The 18,404-nt window shown below is 49.0% G+C and overlaps 2 protein-coding genes across 7 annotated transcripts in view; both read left to right on the top strand.

The window, feature by feature from the left end:
• Positions 1-5,571, top strand: part of smpd4 (sphingomyelin phosphodiesterase 4) — a 9,588-nt gene extending 4,017 nt beyond the window's left edge. For 5 of the 6 annotated variants that reach the window (XM_019880603.1, XM_019880604.1, XM_019880605.1 and 2 more), the window contains 10 exons: positions 794-883; positions 1,571-1,722; positions 2,045-2,135; positions 2,206-2,312; positions 2,398-2,561; positions 2,750-2,955; positions 3,034-3,264; positions 3,504-3,635; positions 4,933-5,061; positions 5,144-5,571. In XM_019880603.1, the coding sequence (XP_019736162.1) occupies positions 794-883; positions 1,571-1,722; positions 2,045-2,135; positions 2,206-2,312; positions 2,398-2,561; positions 2,750-2,955; positions 3,034-3,264; positions 3,504-3,635; positions 4,933-5,061; positions 5,144-5,464 (1,623 nt within the window). In that variant the 3' untranslated portion in view covers positions 5,465-5,571. The remainder of the gene's footprint in view (positions 1-793; positions 884-1,570; positions 1,723-2,044; positions 2,136-2,205; positions 2,313-2,397; positions 2,562-2,749; positions 2,956-3,033; positions 3,265-3,503; positions 3,636-4,932; positions 5,062-5,143) is intronic. The other variant, XM_019880606.1, reaches the window with a different exon arrangement.
• Positions 5,572-6,753: 1,182 nt separating this feature from the next.
• The window catches only part of LOC109522638 (dedicator of cytokinesis protein 3-like), a 22,560-nt gene continuing 10,909 nt past the window's right edge, over positions 6,754-18,404 (top strand). The window contains 24 exon segments of the mRNA XM_019881373.1: positions 6,754-6,996; positions 10,163-10,246; positions 10,432-10,472; positions 10,607-10,662; positions 10,979-11,075; positions 11,501-11,652; positions 11,740-11,824; positions 11,915-11,953; positions 12,432-12,595; positions 12,675-12,756; positions 12,836-12,896; positions 12,957-13,104; positions 13,192-13,280; positions 13,473-13,598; positions 13,667-13,791; positions 14,787-14,949; positions 15,040-15,146; positions 15,237-15,399; positions 15,519-15,616; positions 15,865-15,948; positions 16,837-16,937; positions 17,019-17,100; positions 17,229-17,399; positions 18,051-18,246. Of these exon segments, the coding sequence (XP_019736932.1) occupies positions 6,960-6,996; positions 10,163-10,246; positions 10,432-10,472; positions 10,607-10,662; positions 10,979-11,075; positions 11,501-11,652; positions 11,740-11,824; positions 11,915-11,953; positions 12,432-12,595; positions 12,675-12,756; positions 12,836-12,896; positions 12,957-13,104; positions 13,192-13,280; positions 13,473-13,598; positions 13,667-13,791; positions 14,787-14,949; positions 15,040-15,146; positions 15,237-15,399; positions 15,519-15,616; positions 15,865-15,948; positions 16,837-16,937; positions 17,019-17,100; positions 17,229-17,399; positions 18,051-18,246 (2,551 nt within the window). The 5' untranslated portion in view covers positions 6,754-6,959.

Below are 18,404 nucleotides of genomic sequence, written 5' to 3' on the forward strand. Positions count from 1 at the left end.
GTGTGCATGCGTGCTGCTGATGACCTTGTGTCGCCGGGAGCACGGGCACATCTGTATTCTCGGCCCTCCCGTGTCATGATGTTCCCGTCGAGCTGCTTCGCTTCCCGCATGTTGATCCTCACACTCCGCCGTGTAGTTCAAAGGTCAGCCTGAAGTCACACTGCGGCTTCTTCCGACAACAAACCGTTGCCTACGAACCCAAAAACAAAGAACATCTGGACATCATGAAAAAGTCATGAATGGTGATATTGTTGTATCGAAACAATGCAATAAGATACATACAATATTCCTGAAGATTTCTTGAGGACGTTTGTGGGCAGCCTCACAGATGTCGATTGAAAGTCACAGTGAGACTTTGTGAAGGCCGGCGTGATCGAAACTCTGCGAGCCGCAAGCATGTCGTCTTTCCTTTGTGACAACGAATGTACGTAATAATTCTCCCGCCTTGTGTCGTTTTTAGTGCTCCGCTAATTGTTCTCAGAGCGTCTGCTGAGAGTTGAAACACAAGAGATGAGGGAATCATTGACATTGTCATCCCTTGTGTTTTGGGTGAAAAACAAGGAACAGAAGAAGAATGTGTTTGAGTCGATATTTGATTATCTCCTCTGTTCTTCCTCTTGTTGTATTTTTCATCTGTTGGCTTCTTCTTGTTCTTCTCTGAATTTCACCTTCCACCCTGACCTCTTGACTGATGCACTTCCTCTTCCTTTTCTCCTCTGATCGCTCTTTGTGCTGTCCTCCTTAAACCTCCCCCTCCACTCCCCGTCCCCCCTGGTGGTTTACGGGTCAACAGCTGGCGCTGCTCCAGTACCGCCTCAGTATGTCCAGCATGCCGTGCCAACCACACATCCCACCAGGCTCAGGGACCCTCCACACCTACCAAGTACTTAAACCTTCTTGCTCACCCCCGCCTGCCACGCCGTCACCTTTGGTCCGGCTCAGGGGTACTTGGTGGAGACCCGAAGGTCCTGCTCAAGGTACTTCTTGGACACCCGGCTCATGGCCTTGTTTCTTTCCCATGGGACCTCCAGCTCCTCCCACCAAGTACTCTTGCAGGGACACCCGTTCCTGGCTTGTGTGCTTTGATTTGCTTGCGCGTTTATTTGACTGCTGTTGTGTGTGAGTGAAACAAATGCTAACAAAATGTACGAAATGCATCGTCCGCGTCCATTCGAAACTTGGAGTGAGTACAGACTTGGGTTTGGCGTTTGTTGGCATTTGAGCTTAAGAGATGCTGCGGCCGGTCATGGGGCTCTGAGGTCCTGCCTTGAAGGAAGGTCCCCCCGCCCCCCTCTCCCCCATGTCTTTGTTGCCTTGTATTTGAATTCCACACAAAGTCAAGCCAGACTAAAATTTTTGGAGTGTTTTGGGGGGCAGATTGGAAAATGATCCCAGCATGGGCCACCTAATCCTCCCCAAAGTTGGATTGCGCGGGACCTCAGTTTTCCAGGGCACCACACGGCCTTTGCTGCTTGATTGGCTGCAGTGGGCCGAAAGGCATCGCGATTGGCCGCTTGCGAAGGGTCGGCAGGGTGTCACCGAGCGCCGCTTGACTTTGCCGCCGTTGCAGGAACCGTTCAGCCCGAGCGAGGAGCACGTCTTGGCCGTGCGTCTGCTGGTCAAACATCTGCATGCCTTCTCCAGCAGCCTGAAGCCGCAACAGGCGTCAGTTTCCCCCACCCACTCGCACACCCACGCCAGCCCACTGGAGGAGTTTAAGAGGTCAGCTTGCTTGCACACGCCGATGCATGTTGAGGTCTTCGACCGCAATTCATCTTGGGGGTCGGCAAGCCAACGCCAAGCACTTCTTGGGTGTCGGCATTGACCATGATGTCACAGCAAACGCAGCCCGCTGTCCTTAGATCAGCAAGGAGGGTTAGCTTGGTGTGTTTGGAGAAGAATTTAACAGATCTGTCAATTGCGAGGCAGAGCTGAGCCACATCTTTCGCGAGAGTCAAATCAATCAAAGTCATCCCTGTTGCATGTTTCATGCTGTCAGGCGGATGGCCCGTCTCACGTTGCAGAGTGTGTCGTGTCTCTGCAGAGTTGTGCTGCAGCGCTTCGTGCAGCAGAAGCTGTTCTTGTTCCTGCAGCACTGCTTCGGCCACTGGCCTCTGGACGCCTCCTTCCGAGCGGTACGTCTCCAAAGTCGATGCCGTGAGCTTCCCGGCGCAGCTGCTGACCTCATTGTGGTGGTGGCGATAGGTGCTGGAGACGTGGCTGAGCTTCATCCAACCGTGGAGGTACGCCGACGACAAGACGGCCCACATGCAGGTCGACGGCGGCAGCGGCAGAAGCGACCCTGAGAGATGGTGGGTCACGTGACCGGCCGGCGATGCTTGTGCATCTGCGTTTCGGCCGACGCTAACCGGCGGCTTGCTTGTTGCCAACCGGCAGGGAGTCGTTTGTTCAGGAGAACCTGCTGGTTTACACCAAGCTCTTCCAAGTGTTCCTCAACAGAGCCGTGCGCATGGACCTGGTCAACGCCAAGAACGCACTGATGCTCTTCCGGGTGGCCAAAGTCTTCTCTCAGCCCCACCTCGCAGACATGATCCACAAGGGTAAGATGAGTGCCTCACATTTAAAGCAGCCGCCTTCCAATCAGGGTTTTATGCCGCTGATTCCGATACGATTATCCGTGGGTGAGATATAGTCGATGAATCTGTCTAAAATGATACAAAACCAATATCCGGGGTTCCAGTGGGCGGGGCACTGTATGAGCTTCTTTGACAGATGCGAACTTTTGCAGCCGAACAGCTGTTCCTGGAGCCGGAGCTGGTCCCCCATCACCGGCAGCAGCGAGGCTACCTGACGCCCGGTCAGGGAGGCAGCTTCCTGTCGTCACGGCAACGCACAGCCACAGATGCCGTGTTCCGGGTCAAGAGTCACGTGTACGCCTTGGAAGGACAGGACTGCCAGTACAAGCAGATGTTTGGCTCCGAGCTGCGGGCTGTGGTGAGGTGCCGTCGTATTCTTATTTTGCTCCGTTAGTACTGCGCCTTTGGCTCTAGGGGTCACCCGAGTGTTTGTCAGGTGGTGAAATTGATCCAGGTGGTAGCACAAGCCAGACAGACGGCCAAACGGATTTCGGACCGCTCCAGCCAAGCGGCGGCCAGCAAGTCTTTCCTGTCCTGGTTGACGGCGCCTTCCTCGGATTCCAACAACGGGCTTTGCGGCGTCGAGTCGGACGACAGCACAGAATGTCTGAGGAAGACTCACGAGTTCCTGGACAGAGCGCTGGAGAACTTGTGCACCATCTTCAAGGTCCGTCCAAAGGTTGATTGTCTTGCCTCCCTCAAGGCTAGGGAGGGGCGTGCAGAAGACTCGGGTCAGTCCTGTCCGCTTCAGGCTGTCTTTGTCCTTAGCAGCAGCACCAAAACAGACTGTGATTGAATGGCTGTGGCGTGTGTAAAAAGGGCCTTGGCGGCCCCCTGAAGCCCGCTTTGCCTCTCCATCTTCCGCGCTCAAGTGTGCTCCTTCAATCCACTTTTCTTGTCTTGCAGCTCAACCAGGGTCAGTTGACTCAGCTCATGGCCAACGTGACGTCCTCTCAGGATGACGGCGAGTCGAAGCAGCTGCCCGATTGCGTCGTGGGAGAGCGCGGCCTAGTCCTCACCGACTTGGGAAGGATACAGGTGCAAACTTGAGCCTTTCAGTCGTTTTTCTTTTTATCCGATCCACGCCCATGTGGATGACTCCAATCGTATCCCTTTACTCCAGTGAGAGTAAAGTGGCGCCTTTTAGGACTCTCTAGGCTCAGGACTGCTAGACTTTGATTGCTTTTCATGAGTCTTGACCACAACTTGAAGTACCTTTGGTCGACTTGGGGAAAGCCGAATGGCAACATGCGAGGTGTACAAGTCAGTGATAAGAGATGCCACAACTACCACATCCAACCTGAGCTGTCGAGGATAGTCCCAAATTCAGGCCGGCTAGCGTGTGTCAGCATCCCGCTTAACTCGATCGCCGATCACCCAAGCTGGTGTATGTACCAGATGTGATTGGGCTGCGAAATTGCCTCGGTGACCTGCACACCTTCTGATGACATCGCGTGTTATGTATTTCAGTAATACGTTACTTTGTCTCTATAACAACTAAAAATAATAAGTGCATTAGTGCCACATTGGTACATCATTTGCACTAATGTCCCGACATTTCCTGCTCACTGTCGGTACCAAATGTGATCGGGCTGCAAAATTGTAAGTACCGGTATAGACTGTGTGTGTGTGTGTGTGTGTGTGTGTGTGTGTGTGTGTGTGTGTGTGTGTGTGTGTGTGTGTGTGTGTCACATTGTGATGCCTTCAAGAGACGCTCCTCGCAGCACTTTGTGCTTGGCTAGTTGTCAGCGCACCAAGCAATCAAGCAGGGAGGACAAATGCGGCGGTGCGTGTTTGAAGCCTAGCGGTGGCCAGAGGCCGTAAAACACGGCTGTTAGTTACATACTGTACGTTTCAGCTCGAGAGCCATCCAATTCCTTCTGGAATTTTTCTTTCTAAACGGAGCTGTATAATCCGCCTGAGGAAACAAGTCCACGTGAGGCTGGGGGTGTGCTCACTTACGCACAAGTGATTGACAACATCATGTCATTCACACCTTCTGCCACTTGGTTCAGTTAATCTTCGTCAAGTGGTGAATACTTAAGGACAAAAATGCTCAATTCACCCTTTAGTAGAAAATATGGAGAATGGTTTGGAAACGCAACAACCCTCGTATGTCAGAATCAGAATGTGGCCATCTTAGCACAAGGGTAGAGTGAGTGCAAAGTGCCTTATGTGCCAAGGCTGAGCAAAACTTGCACGACTTGCTGGATTTCCTCCCCACAGTCATTTGTGACATGCTGGAAATGAGACGATGACGACTGAGTAACTTACATGTGCCGTCATTGACTTGGTCCCAGCGCTGGCCGTCATAAACCATCGCGCTCTTGTGCAGATTATCAACGGACTGCGGAGGTTCGACATTCAGTACCAAGGAGACCCGGAGCTGCAGCCAATCAGGAGCTACGAGAACGCACTGCTGGTCAGGTTCCTGTACCGGATGTCGTCGCTGCTCAACGACCAAGTAAAATGTCACACAGAAGTCCCGAGTCTGGGCCGACGGGCGATTGCACGTCTAACCGGGCTGGTGTGGTCTGCGTCCTCAGTTTGAAAGCCACTTGACCCAGCTGTGCTCGCGGACGGATTTCGCCGGTCGACTGGGTCGTCACTACCTGACAGGTCCCGATCCCGACATGGTCCTGGCGAGGAGTCCTGCGTCCCCTCAGTTCCGGGACTGGAAGCGGCGACCTCGTGTCAGCTTGCGTCCGCTGGCCAGCTACAGGACCATCCTGCTTCTTGTCTTAAGCTATGCTGCGGGCGCCGTCTTGTCCTTCGGCCCAGTGTCCAGCACCTTACTCATCCTCGCTGCCGTATTCCTCCACGGAGTGGCCGCGATGCTGTGTGCGGATAAATGGAAGACGCACTAGCATGAATGGCGCAGAACTTTGTATAGGCATGGGAGTCCAGCGGCAGCTCATGTCAAAGGTCAACAATTTTCATCGCAAAACACTCAATTAAAGTGCTTGGTTTTCAACTGTGGTCTTTTTGCGCTCATCTGATGGTTGGTTGGCAGGTGCAGCACCTCATGCAGGGATTTTGTTTCCCCAAATTGTGTTTGATCTTTAACGTATTAACTTTGACAAGAAATTGATAAGAAACAATTGTAAACCTTGGGATAGAAGACGTGTTCGCTCTGAAACAAGCCCCAAGAGAGCAAGTCGCAGTTTTGTCCTGACTGACCCATTTTGCCAAGATTGAATGGTTCCAGGGTGGCACGGTGTAGACTGGTTACCACGTCCGCCTCAAAATGCAGAGGTGCGGAGTTTGCGTGTTCTCCCTCTGTCTGTGTGGGTGTTCTCCGGGTGTGGTGTTTTCCTCCCACATTCCAAAACCATGCAAAGTAGGTTAATTGAACACTTTATATTGTCCTTATAAGTGTGATTGTGAGTGTGAATGCTTGTTTGCCTAGGTGTGCCCTCCGATTGGCTGGTAACCAGTTCAGGGTGTACCCTGCCTCCTGCCCATAGTCAGATGGAACAGGCTCCAGTACGCCCACGACCCTTGTGAGGATAAGCAGTTAAGATATTGGATGAATGAAGTCACAATCCTGTCCCAAGGTGAATCACACCACATCCTACTTCCATTCACATACATTATAAAACGAACAAAAAAGTTACCACTCCAGAATCACCTAAATGGGTCGCTACTTTTTCTGTGGCCGGGCAAGGGTCGGTCAGAGAGCGTGCGACATGCTCCGTGTGAGTAACAAGTAGCAAAATTGACACCACCAACTTTCTTGCCTTCATTTGTTCAGGGCTTGAGTCAGCTGTTTGGATCTACGCATGTGACGTAACAGACCCCGTGCGGTCTCTTGGTGACGTCCAGCAGGTGGCGCCTCACGCCAATTCGAGGTATCGTGGGTAGATCAAGAATGAGGAAAATCATCTTTTCATCATCGCATTGTCACATACGCGTGGTCGCAAAAACAAGCGAACAGTAAATCACCTCGATGCATTGCTATGATATGAAAATGCCCCTTGGGAAATCACAAAATTCGGTTTTACATTCGGTGGTTTGGTTTTGAGCTGTTTTTGATCCAATTTCAAACCATGACGCGAGGGCGCGCACTCGTTGATTGTGCGCTACTTGTGGTAGCGCGCATGCGCAGAGGCCCGTTACCGTTCATCCTCTTAAAAGCGCGCACGCCCCGCGCGCGTTCACGTCGTCTGTATGAATGCATGTTGATGAAGAGGAAGACGACAGCTCCACGAATAACATGATAGTGATGATGAAGATGATGCATTAACTTGGAGGCTCATAAGTCTTCATCACTTATCCTTGTCCCCTTACGTTGTACGTGACGTAATCAGGTGACATTTAATGCTTCCATGAAGACGGTGGCTGCGTGAACTTTGTGACGTCATGTGGACGCTGACAGAGGACGAGAAGCTTGGCGTGGGTGAGTGGATCGCCCACACGCACAAAATCGCTGTTACAAAAGTGCATGGAAAAAGTTTGTGTACTTTGAAATGTGTTATGGCAAAATATCACCAAATGTAAAGCATGTCCATCGATATCCCATCTTCCTTCTTCCCATCATTGAACAAACATGCTTGTTTCATGTCACGTCATTTTCTTCCATCTTTTGACGAGCAATTGCCACCTGAAGGACTGATCACGTGACCGTACAAATGCAGAAAAATCACTCATAACCTGACTTTGAAGGCCCTTTGAACACGTCTGTTGTGTTAGCGCTTATGAAAGCGCAGAGAGTCATTGAGCAGCGCGAAGAAAAGAAGCTTTTCACACTCCTTCAATGCATCGTCACTCCCCGATCGAGGGACGGTACTGAGGTGAATGCAAATGAGATTTTAAATCACTGCATAAACAGTGTCAAACAGAAATGAGAATTATAACTATTACCGTAATAATCAAGGGAGCAATCGCAACCACTGAGCTGCCCGGCACAACAATAAAAAGTTTAGCACGCGTACATGTCCGCGTGTGACGAATCCAGCAGGACGTTCCAATCGGGTTCCACTGTAGCCACGGCAACGGTCTCGCTTCCGTTGGAACATGAAATTCTCCGAAACAAAACTGTCTTCCGTTGTGAGGTCGGGGGTCAGCGAGGAGTCTGTTTGTTTGTTTGTTGGTTGGTTGAGAGTTGCGTTTGAACACAAATTTGCGCGCAAATATTCAGTCTAGTTATACTTTCAACATTTGACAAAACGTCTTGGCTTCATTCAATTTTTCCTTTTCATCTTTTTATATAACATCAATATTTCCCTTCCAGATGTTCTTTGTACCACATTAATCTTTAACCTCGAATGTTTTCAAGATCAATATTTCATGTGAAAATTATGTCAGGTTGGCTTGCGGTGTCCTGGACAGCAAAATGGCTGATGGCTATGCAACCTTGTCGGCAAGATGGCCACGAGCTCACCGGCTTCGCGTTAGTCAATCAATTTACTGACTTGTGCCCAATTGTTTTACTCTTACTTGTGTTTCTATTTACGTCTTGTTTTTTTCTTTTGTGTGTGTGTGTGTGTGTGTGTGTGTGTGTGTGTGTGTGAGTGTGAGTGTGTGAGTGAGCGAGAGCGTGTATGTGTGTGCGCACGCGTGTGCTTGCGTTTTTGTCCAGATGGTCAGACGACCTAAAAGTAGAGCACTGGGCTAAGCCACTTGAACAGACATTCGTCGTGTGCGCGCCTCCGTCGAGCGTCCGTCCGTCACTACCCATGCGCGTGCACGCGTGCGCGTATGTTGTTACAAGTGAAAGGTTTTTCAGCGAATGTTTACACCACCATCTTAGCTTTGTTTTTGAGAACATGAAAAAAACAAAGAAAAAGAAGGAATTCATCAATTGTTCCGTTTTCTTTCTGCAAGCTCACACACTGACGTGTACACACGTGGGTACACGTGCACGCGCGCGCACACAGTCATATCCAGGTCAGTAAGTTGATGTGATTACATTTTTTTAACAGTCGCCTGAAGCACTCGCTCACTCGGTTTTTTTTTTCACTCTTTGGCTCAGCAGCTTCTGAGCAGGGAGGCTTTTTTCACCTCATGAATTGCGCTAGCTAACGCACAAGCATTCAGGATAGCAGCTTTGGACCCAAGGAGCAATTTTAGAGGAAAAGCCTCCAAATTTTAGAGTAATGCCTGTTGACCGTTCATAATTGACTGTTTGTTTGTGTTTGAGAGCAGACCTGCGCCAAATGTGCGAAAACTTAGCAGGTCTGCTTTGTCCATTTGTAGTCATCTTTAATCTTCATCATCTTAATCCATCAGGAATTCTGCTTCATCTTCTTTAATCCCTTTTGTCCAAACAACATCATCAACTGCTGGACACACCCTCTGAAAACTCATCAAATCATTCCAAAATATTCTTCCGCCACACAGGCAGCGTGCATGTGCATGTTTCCTTTCACTCGTTTGTGATGTTATCGCACCTGTTCAAATGTGCGCTTTCTGAAACAGCTCGGTTCATGCGTGTGTATGCTGCACGCACAAAAGACGGAATATAAAAAGATGGAAATCAAATGCCCCCCTCCCCCATTGACGAAGTGGATGCCGATAGAGCTGCTTTTGTGTCACAACAGCTCACCCTGACCTAAATGGAAAAGACAAAGCATGCAGATGTTCTGCTCAATCATTTAACAGCTCAACACATGACCTCATCGTAATCGTCACTATCATCATCATCATCATCATCATCATCATGCCTCTGTCATCGTTGTGCTGGGAACACCTCCTTGCCTTTTGTATCGCTCAACAGTGATTGGGCTGGGGGAACGAGCTGTCGTGGGTCCCAGCGAACTTGTGTGAGAGGAGGCTTACGCCCTGAACTACTCAGTAGCCTTTGCTGGGCACATCATGGACAAACAATTATTCCCACTGCCATTCACTCCTACGGAGCATTTCCAGCAGGGATGGGTAGATAGTTGGCACCAGTTAGCCCCAAGGGCCATAGGAGGTGCCCACCGTCTTGTTCTAAAAATAGCTCAGCTGTGAGACACATGTGTCTATTCTTTTGGGTTCTTTTTCTAAAAAAAAGTAAAAATAAAATAACAATAATAATAATAAAAAGTGATGCCTCGCACAAGCAAATGGGCAAAAGTATATATAGCTATCTGGCTACCTATCTGGCTATCTATCTCGCTATCTATCTATCTAGCTATCAATCTAGCTAGCTAGCTATCAATCTAGTTATCTAGCTAGCTCTCTAGCTATCAATCTATCCATCCATCCCAAACAATTTGAGGAAGAATGCTGAGCACTGATTTAGAGTCAAAATAAAGCCAACATATTTGTAATGCGGTACGGAAAAAACAAACGAACAAAGAAACCCCAAAAAACAAAAGCTCATCAAGAACATGCTGCCTCCATTCAAGGGTGGAACCAGATTTCACCTGCAACTTCAGAAATACGAGTCAGACAAGCCAACTGTAAAATAGGCAAAGTGAAATCAAGAATCTCCCGACTGAGGTCATAGAAATCATGTGACCCAGGTGGCCAATAAAATAATGGAGTCAGTCAAGTCACTGCTCAGCCGAGTTGATGTCTAACACGTGCACAGGGGACACCCTCGCTTTTCCTCATCTGGCCTTGTGTTCCCTACGCAGCCATCTTCAACTTCCGGAGTTGCGTCCCTCACACGTTGACGTTGGAGCTCGGCGAGAGCGTTCGCATCCTGGAGAAATGCCAAGGTAACTTTCAGTTCTGAACAAAAGCCGTCATCAGCCACCCAGACACTCAGAATTGTTTTCATCTTCTGTGATAATTGACACAATTTGCCTTTTTTTTTTTTTTTGGTTTGGAATGATCTCAGTGTGGAAACGAGAAAAAGCATCCTATGATGTTTGACTACATCAAACGTCCCTTTTTTTTTCAGGATGGTTCCGAGGATACTCGTGCAGGAGGTCAAACGTCAAAGTAAGAAAGGGACGCCTGCCCTCGCTTCTTCAAGATTCACTTGTTATTTCTTCTCCTTGTTTGGCTTTCCTATTTATCTAAATTACTTCTACCTATTCATATGATTTGTACTTTTTACCTTCATGTTGCCGCAGGGAATTTTCCCGTGCAGTTACATACACGTGAAGAAATGTGCCGTCACCAATAAAGGGTATGTCCACTACCACAAAATGCAAACTGTCAAGTAATATCACTCGACTGTTGTAACTTGCAAGTTGGAAATGCAACCAACCGTAAGAAAAAAAAAAATCTTTTGTTCGTCTTGTGAGTGCAAGACAAACAACATTACACCAAAGCGATATCACAAGAACTACGTTGACATCTATTGTGTGCACGTGGGAAAACAAAGACATTCAGACACAAAGGCATTTTTTGTGTGACGCTTGCAGAGAGCACACTTGTCGTGCGTGTTTCGTTCGCATGAAATACGTGTTGAGGAAATGAATGAATTATGTGTATTTTTTCAGATCCCGGGAGGCCGCAGTGCCCGTTGAAGACGCAGTCGTTACCGAGGTGACGTCCACGCTTCGGGAATGGGCGTCGCTGTGGAAGCAACTCTACGTGGTGAGGGCCTTCCCTTACGTGCCTTTCTTCTGGACTTTTTCTGTGCTGCGATTCTTCGGTCTAAGCGTCACCGGTGAAAACTTGTGTCGCCACCCAAGAGGGGTGACCCGTTGTATTCTGAGGTTGCCTTCAAGTCCCAGATTGATTTCATGTGTGACATTTATTCCAAATGGATGGTGACGGAATTCACATATGTCTCAGGAAAACTCCACAATCCGGGACTTGCGGGCATCCTCAGAATTCAGTGGGTCACACCTCTTGGGTGGCCGTGTGAGTTTTGCGGGTGTGTGTCTCACGAGCCCAAAATCGCAGTTCCTTGAAAGTGCTGAATTAGACGCCAACGGGAGAATATGTCCCTGATGATTTGATTAGTCTACTTGAAAAATGTGACATCAAAATGAAATTTGGATGAACGTCCCTGTCAGAGACACAAGGTGGATTTGTTTTTCCGAGTGGCTCACGTGATGTCCGAGCTGATGGAACTGAGGAGGCAGCTGACGACGATGGCGCAGCTGACGGAGCAACACGAACGAGACATCAAAAGACACATGACCGCCAGACTAGACTGGGGAAACGAGTGAGAACACCCGCAGGTGCCGACACGCCATCACACACATATTCCTCATCTGTGTGTGTGTGTGTGTGTCTGTGTGTGTGTGGCCAGACATTTGGGTTTGGACTTGGTGCCAAGAAAAGAGTTTGAGATGGTGGATGAAGATAGGGTCAGCGTCTCGGATCTTTACAAGATGGTGAGTGTTTGATCCAGTGGCCTTCACTTCAAGCGCAAGTGATGTTTTGATATTTGTTGCAATCATTAATTTAGGTTTTCTACTTCACAGCATCTCAGCAGCAGAAACAACGTTCAGCACAACTCACAGGTCTGTCAGCTTTGCGCTGTCATTTCGAGAGCTAAAATGTCACACCGACGCGGTTAACTCAGCTCGAAGTGGGACGTTTGATGACTGGTTGGATTCCAAAGTAGACTTCTAAATGGCCAAAAGAAATCTGTTCAACAAATACGAGTTACTGACAGGTTGGGACAGCGCCCCGCTCCCTCGTAAAAACATCCCTTCAAATAAAAAAAAAATAAGAGATGAGCGGACCAAGGAGGCTAGCTAGCAAGAGTTAGCAACACTTTTCACTGCTAACCCACAGGGCAAAAGAAGAAATACTGCGGTTCGAGAGAAATGCAACAATGCTTGAAGATAAGCAGAATGAAGAAAAAAAGAAATGACAGTTGAAATGAAGCTTTTGTCTTGTAAGATAAATGGGGGAACAAAATGCCCGCATTTGTTTTATGTCAAGATTAACCAAATGCTCCAAATGATTAGCGTCATTGTCTCGAATGGCCCGCAGCCCAACTCAAATCCTCAACAGAGGCCCGGTGGCGGCCACCAGTGGAGAGCTCCAGTAGCGCACCACTTGCTCCTCAACCTGAAGAGTTTCACCTCCAACAACATCGGAGAAGACAGCGACATCTTCTTTTGGCTCTATGACTTGAGGGAGGGAAAAAGCATCAGGTTGGGTTTTTTTTTGTGCCTGTGGCGAACTCCCGTAAAGGAGGTGAAAGTGAAGATTTGCATCCTGCTTGTCTTTTAGTGAAAAGTTCCTGGTGAGACTCAACAAAAACGGAGGGCCCAAAAAATCCGAGAAGGTGGACAAGCTGCGCACTCTTTTCACGGTAAATTAGGGTGCGCTCCCTCCTGCTGGTCACCGCGGTTGTGATGTCACAATATGTGCGTGTTTGTATCTGCGCGTAGGACTTGAGCAACAAAGATATGAAGAGAGATCTCTACATTGTCTCACAAGTGATTCGCACAGGTAAAAAGACACAACACAGGAATGATGTCAACATCACCCACACACAAACTGTTGTTGCAGGGAGAATGTCGCTGAACGACCACAAAAAAGGTCCCCCACACGTCCGATACCGCCGGCCTTACGGCTGCGCTGTTCTCGCCATGAGCGACGTCCTGCAAACCATCTCCGAGCTGAAAGACGAGAAAGACTTTGTACTCAAAGTGTACATGTGAGTTTCTCTCTGCTTCTTGCACACACACGCGCGCATCGACACACCATTAGCCGACTTTAGGTGACCTGAAAATTCAACTTTCAGGTGCAACAACGAGAGTGAATGGTACCAAATCCACGAGAACATCATCCGCAAGTCCAGTACCAAATACTCAGCGCCCGGAAATAACTACGGTATGGCGGCCATCTTTGAATGTTCCGATTACTACGCGGACTCTTCAGGAACGCGAACGTTCACACGTGGGAGGAGCAGTTTGCTTTTTATCAGCACAACCGGTCAACGTGTGCTTTGTGGATTTTGGAGAAGGTCTGAGGAGATCTATGGTGGGGGGAAGTACTATAGCTGGCGCGCTTGTGTTCTTGCAGGGCTCATCATCTCATTGCGGCTGCTGCGCGGCGACGTGGAGGAGCTCCAGCGTGAAAACAAATGGATGTCAAGCGGGAGCGTGACCCTGACGCGCAAGCTCGGCTTCCCGGACGTCATCATGCCGGGTAAGCTCGTGTTTTTTCACTCTCATGGCAATAACGAAATCACCGGCAATCGTTGTTTGCCTTTGCAGGTGACATGCGTAACGACTTGTACCTGACGCTGGAGCGAGGAGACTTTGAGAGAGGAGGAAAAAGCGTCCAGAAGAACATTGAAGTTGGCGTTTCCCTTCTCAGCGCCGATGGAGAAGTTGTACAGGTTGTGCGGCGCTCATAATGCCGTCTTCAAGGGTACAAGGTCACGGGCACTGGCTGATGAGCTTCTTGACGAATTTAGCAGTTGATTATGCCGGAAACCCCGTCAAGGAGGATTTCTAGCAGCCGACACGTTTCCATCACTTAGATCAGGGGTCCCCAACCGCCGGGCACCGGTCCGCGGGTCATTTGGTGCCGGTCTGCGTCATCTCTTAGATCAGGGGTCCTCAACCGCCGGGCACCGGTCCGCGGGTCGTTTGGTGACGGGCTGCGCAGAAAGAATAAATAACTTACATTCCTTCCGTTTTATTCATTTCGGAATCTGAACGATGTTTTATTTTGAAAACTTACCGGATTCTCTGTTATATCAGTCGACAATATTTCACCATTGACGCAGGTGAATGCGCGCTTCTCGGTCTCGCTGTCATGGTACTTGTTAACAACTCTAAAAAAAAAAAAAAAGAACAAGGGGAAGACTTGACTTATAGCGAGGGAGGAGTGGAGTGAGGAGGTCATATGTCACTACTGACGCAGGTGAATGCGCGCTTCTCGGTCTCGCCTTCATGGTGCTTGTTAACAACTCTTAAAAAAATAAATAAATAAAATAAAAGAACTAGGGGAAGACGTGACTTATAGCGAGGGAGGAGTGGAGTGAGGAGGTCTGCCGGAAGATGCCGAATGAACATTTAGAAGCCGGAGATCGATACTTTCTGTTCACCGTCAAACTCTCTCATGGGGGCGATCTAAGCGCAGAGCGGGAAATGATGGCAATGAAAGGAGAAAGTAGCGTCCAGTACGGAAGGGAGCTTTTATTCGCAAGAAGCATCTGGGGCTCATTGCCGCCTCACGACAAAAGGCAAGAGGGCAGCTTTTCAATCAGCGTCATCCAGTGTTCACTCGCTGCGTCGCCGCGCAGCAAGTTGTCGTCGTCTTTGGCATTTGGAGGGCAAAAGGGAGCGTGTGAATAACCGGGGCTCCTTTTCGCTGTCATTTTGACAGGACTGCATCAGCGTGGGTTGCGGCGAGCCCAACGTGACGGAGCATCGCTCCTTGGTGCTTTACCACAGCAACAGCCCTCGATGGAGCGAGGCCATCAAACTTCCCGTCCCCGTCGACCGATTCCGAGGCTGTCACCTCCGCTTCGAGTTCCGACATTGTTCCAGTGAGGTTTTGAGGCCGGGCTGGGTTTCGGTGCTCCCGACCCAAGACCGCTTCTCCATTGTCAGCTCGTCTTCTCTCTGCTTTCATGAAGCCAAAGACAAAGGAGACAAGAAACTCTTTGGTTTTTCCTTCACGCCGTTGATGAGGGACGACGGGACCACGCTGTCTGATCAGAGCCATGAACTCTTCGTTTACAAGGTGAGACTCGACCCCCTCCAACTCCCTCAACGATGTCTTCTTTTCTATGACCGCTCCAGTTGTTGGTTGACATTTCTGGTGTGCCCTCAGTGTGACGAGAACAGCACCTTGTGTAACCCCGGCCTCTATCTGAGCCTGCCGTGTTGCAAAGACCACTTGAGTCCAGGACTTCCCAGCATGGCCTTTCAACGCAGCACCAGGGAAACCTTCTGGATTTCCACCCAGCTCTCTTCCACCAAGCTCACTCAGAATGGTATCTGAAAAAAAAAAAAAATCTCTCTTTACATGGCGCGAACATCTTGTGATGCTAGCCGAGGTCTCGTCCCTCCCCGTCCCAAATGGAATAATGTGGAGTGTCTCTCGGTCTGCTAGTGGACCTGCTGGCTCTGCTCAAGTGGAAAGCTCATCCCGACCGAGTGGGCGACATCCTCGGTCGTTTGCGACACGTCAGCGGAGAGGAAATCGTCAAGGTGAGCTCATCTGCTCCGTTGCATGTTCTGTTTTTTATTTTTTATTTTTTTGTTCTGGGAAAAGTGTTCTGGAATAACTGTAGACCTCCTGTTTTTCAACACATCTAAAAATATCTTTTTTTCATGTTGCTTATGTATGACTAAGATTTTAAAAAATTGTGCAAAATGTGTTAAGAAAGACATGAATTCGGATGAAATGCAGAAGTCAATGTACTCTCGCCGCATGAATCCTGTTGGGCTTTTTCCAGTTCCTTCAAGACATTCTGGACACGTTGTTTTCCATTCTGGATGACAACACCGACAAATATGGCCCTCTGGTCTTTCAGTCTCTGGTAAGATGAAAACGAAATCTGTGCTTGTTGCATGAAGAACATTGGATTTGTTCATTTATAAGAAGCGGAGATAACCGCAGTCCTTTCCGCGTTTGAGATTTTAGAAATGGTTCTTTTCACGTTCAAATAACAACTGGGAGCAATTTGAAAAAAAAAAAATCTGTTGAGTGAGATTTTTAATGATGATGAAAACCCAAATTTGCAATGCTGATTCCAAAATTGCAGTCAGTTTTTTTTTTCTTTTTTCGAGGACCTCGAGATTTTTCTACACAGCTTATTAGATGATCAAAATCACCCTGATGAGCTGTCGTAAGACTTGCCAGCTGATTCTGACTGGCGTCATCGAGAGCTGCATGGCGTCTTGTTTTTGTTGGTCACCATTGAGACGGTTCGGCGGGAGCCGAGAGCGAGCGTTTTAGTTCCTTTTTTTTTTTTTTTAAACTTCCCAAAGCTTGTTACTGTTCCATCTTAGTGTTTTATTTTCATACATAGACATTTATTCAATTGTTTTAAAGAAAACTGGGATCCTGTAGCTCAAAAACCTGACATGATCCAGAGGAAAAACTGGCATCAGTTTTGGATTCTACAATTAAAAATTTGTTCCGAATAGCTGTCAGCCGAACTCAACAAAAATTGTGTTTTCCCGGCCTAATCAATATGTTGCAAGGATGTCAAATAGTTCTTATGAAGACACCACAAAGATAAGTCAGTCTCAGGAGGTTAAATTAGACCACCAAAAAAAAAAAAAAACTTGACGTGACCTGCTTTTTGATGCCCATCACTGGCGTAACTTGTCATTTTTATTCATGATCTTTGGCCAATAACGATTGTTCGGGGAATAGTTCCAAACTCTCCAAATGGAATGCTAATACCCCAATTCCTCTGCAGGTTTTCGTCATCAATTTGCTGAGGGACAGCAAATATTTCCATTTCCGAGCAGTCATGGACACGTACATTCACAAGCACTTTGCAGGCGCTTTGGCTTACAAGTGAGTGGCGGCGGCCGTGCGTGCGCGCGCGCGCATCCCTCTGCATCAGTGTGTTCTGGAACTGCTTCACTTGCGCATCAGGGAGCTGATCCGATGTCTCAGGTGGTCCATGGAGCGTTCGGCGGAGGCGGTGCGCCAGGATCACATCCAGGACGTAATGCGGGTAAGCCGCGGCCGCTTGAACATGACGGCGGGGTCTGTTACTCGCCGGTTTTCCGGAAGCAATGTAAAGATGATTGATGGTTGACGAGCGTCGCGTATGACTACGGTACGTTGTGGACTGACCGCCAGGCACTGGAGTATCTGTTCAAGTTCATCATTCAGTCTCGGAGTCTTTACTCTCGCGCCACCTGCGGGATGGAGGAGGAGCAGTTTCGCAACAGCATCCAGGAGCTCTTTCAGTCCATCCGCTTTGTTCTCAGTCTGGACCGTCCCACCTGTGAGACCCTCATCTTCACTCAGGTGGGCAGACCAAACGCGGGCGGAGCTTTTGCGAATCATTCGAGAGAGAGCGGCTCTGACTTTGACTGTGCTTCTTCCTCCTCTGCCTTCAATCTCCTGCAACTCATTGTCAACTCCTTGTTGTTCCTCGTGTGGGTGGGTTCCTTTTTCGATATACCGACACCCGTGGCCCTCAGCCCAGTCAAGGCCCTTGTCAGGCCGGGCCCCCGGCCCAGGCCCGCCTTCCCGCCCCAGGTCCGGTTGCTTACAGTGCTCAGGTGTTGAGCCCCGGCAGCCTGTGGACGCCGCCGCTGTCAGTAAGTAGAGATCCAGGAGCAACGGAGAGGAGGGAGGAAGGCCCGCCGCACCCTGCTCGTCTCAACACACGCGCACACACACGTGGTCGCGGAACGCTTGGCCGTGTCACTCACGTCATCCTACAAGTCACACCCACTGTCGGACCGAGAAGACTAAGAAAGTTGTCTCGCTTGGTTGGCTCCATGCATGAAACTTTGGCTTTGGATCGTTTCGTCGAATTTTTGTTCCGCACCGAGGAGACGATGAAACGATGGACTTGTTGTCATTTGTGAAACGCTTCAAGGTTGGCATTTGACAATGTTAACATGAATGTCGCCGTGACTTTTTTTTTTTTTTTTTTTTTTTTTTTTGCAGGTGGCCGTGTTGAGCTCCTTGCCGGCCATCTTTGATGAGCTGCTGCAGATGTTTTCGGTGCAAGAAGTGGCAGAATTTGTGCGCGGCACTTTGGCCAGTTTGCCGTCCATGCTTCACATTCCGGGACATTCCGTGGACGCCGTCAAGTTGCAGTCCATCGCTCGCACTGTGGACAGCAGGCTCTTTTCTTTCCCAGGTGAGGGGCTCACTGAAACCCAGACTGCCGTTCTCAAACTAATAAAGGTGGACCACATGAGCTGATGCTGTGCGTGTGTGTGTGTGTGTGTGTGTGTGTGTGTGTGTGTGTGTGTGTGTGTGTGTGTGTGTGTGTGTGTGTGTGTGTGTGTGTGGTTG

This window comes from Hippocampus comes, unplaced genomic scaffold (genome assembly GCF_001891065.2).
Source record: "Hippocampus comes isolate QL1 unplaced genomic scaffold, H_comes_QL1_v1.1 scaffold68, whole genome shotgun sequence".
Classification (NCBI taxonomy): domain Eukaryota; kingdom Metazoa; phylum Chordata; class Actinopteri; order Syngnathiformes; family Syngnathidae; genus Hippocampus; species Hippocampus comes.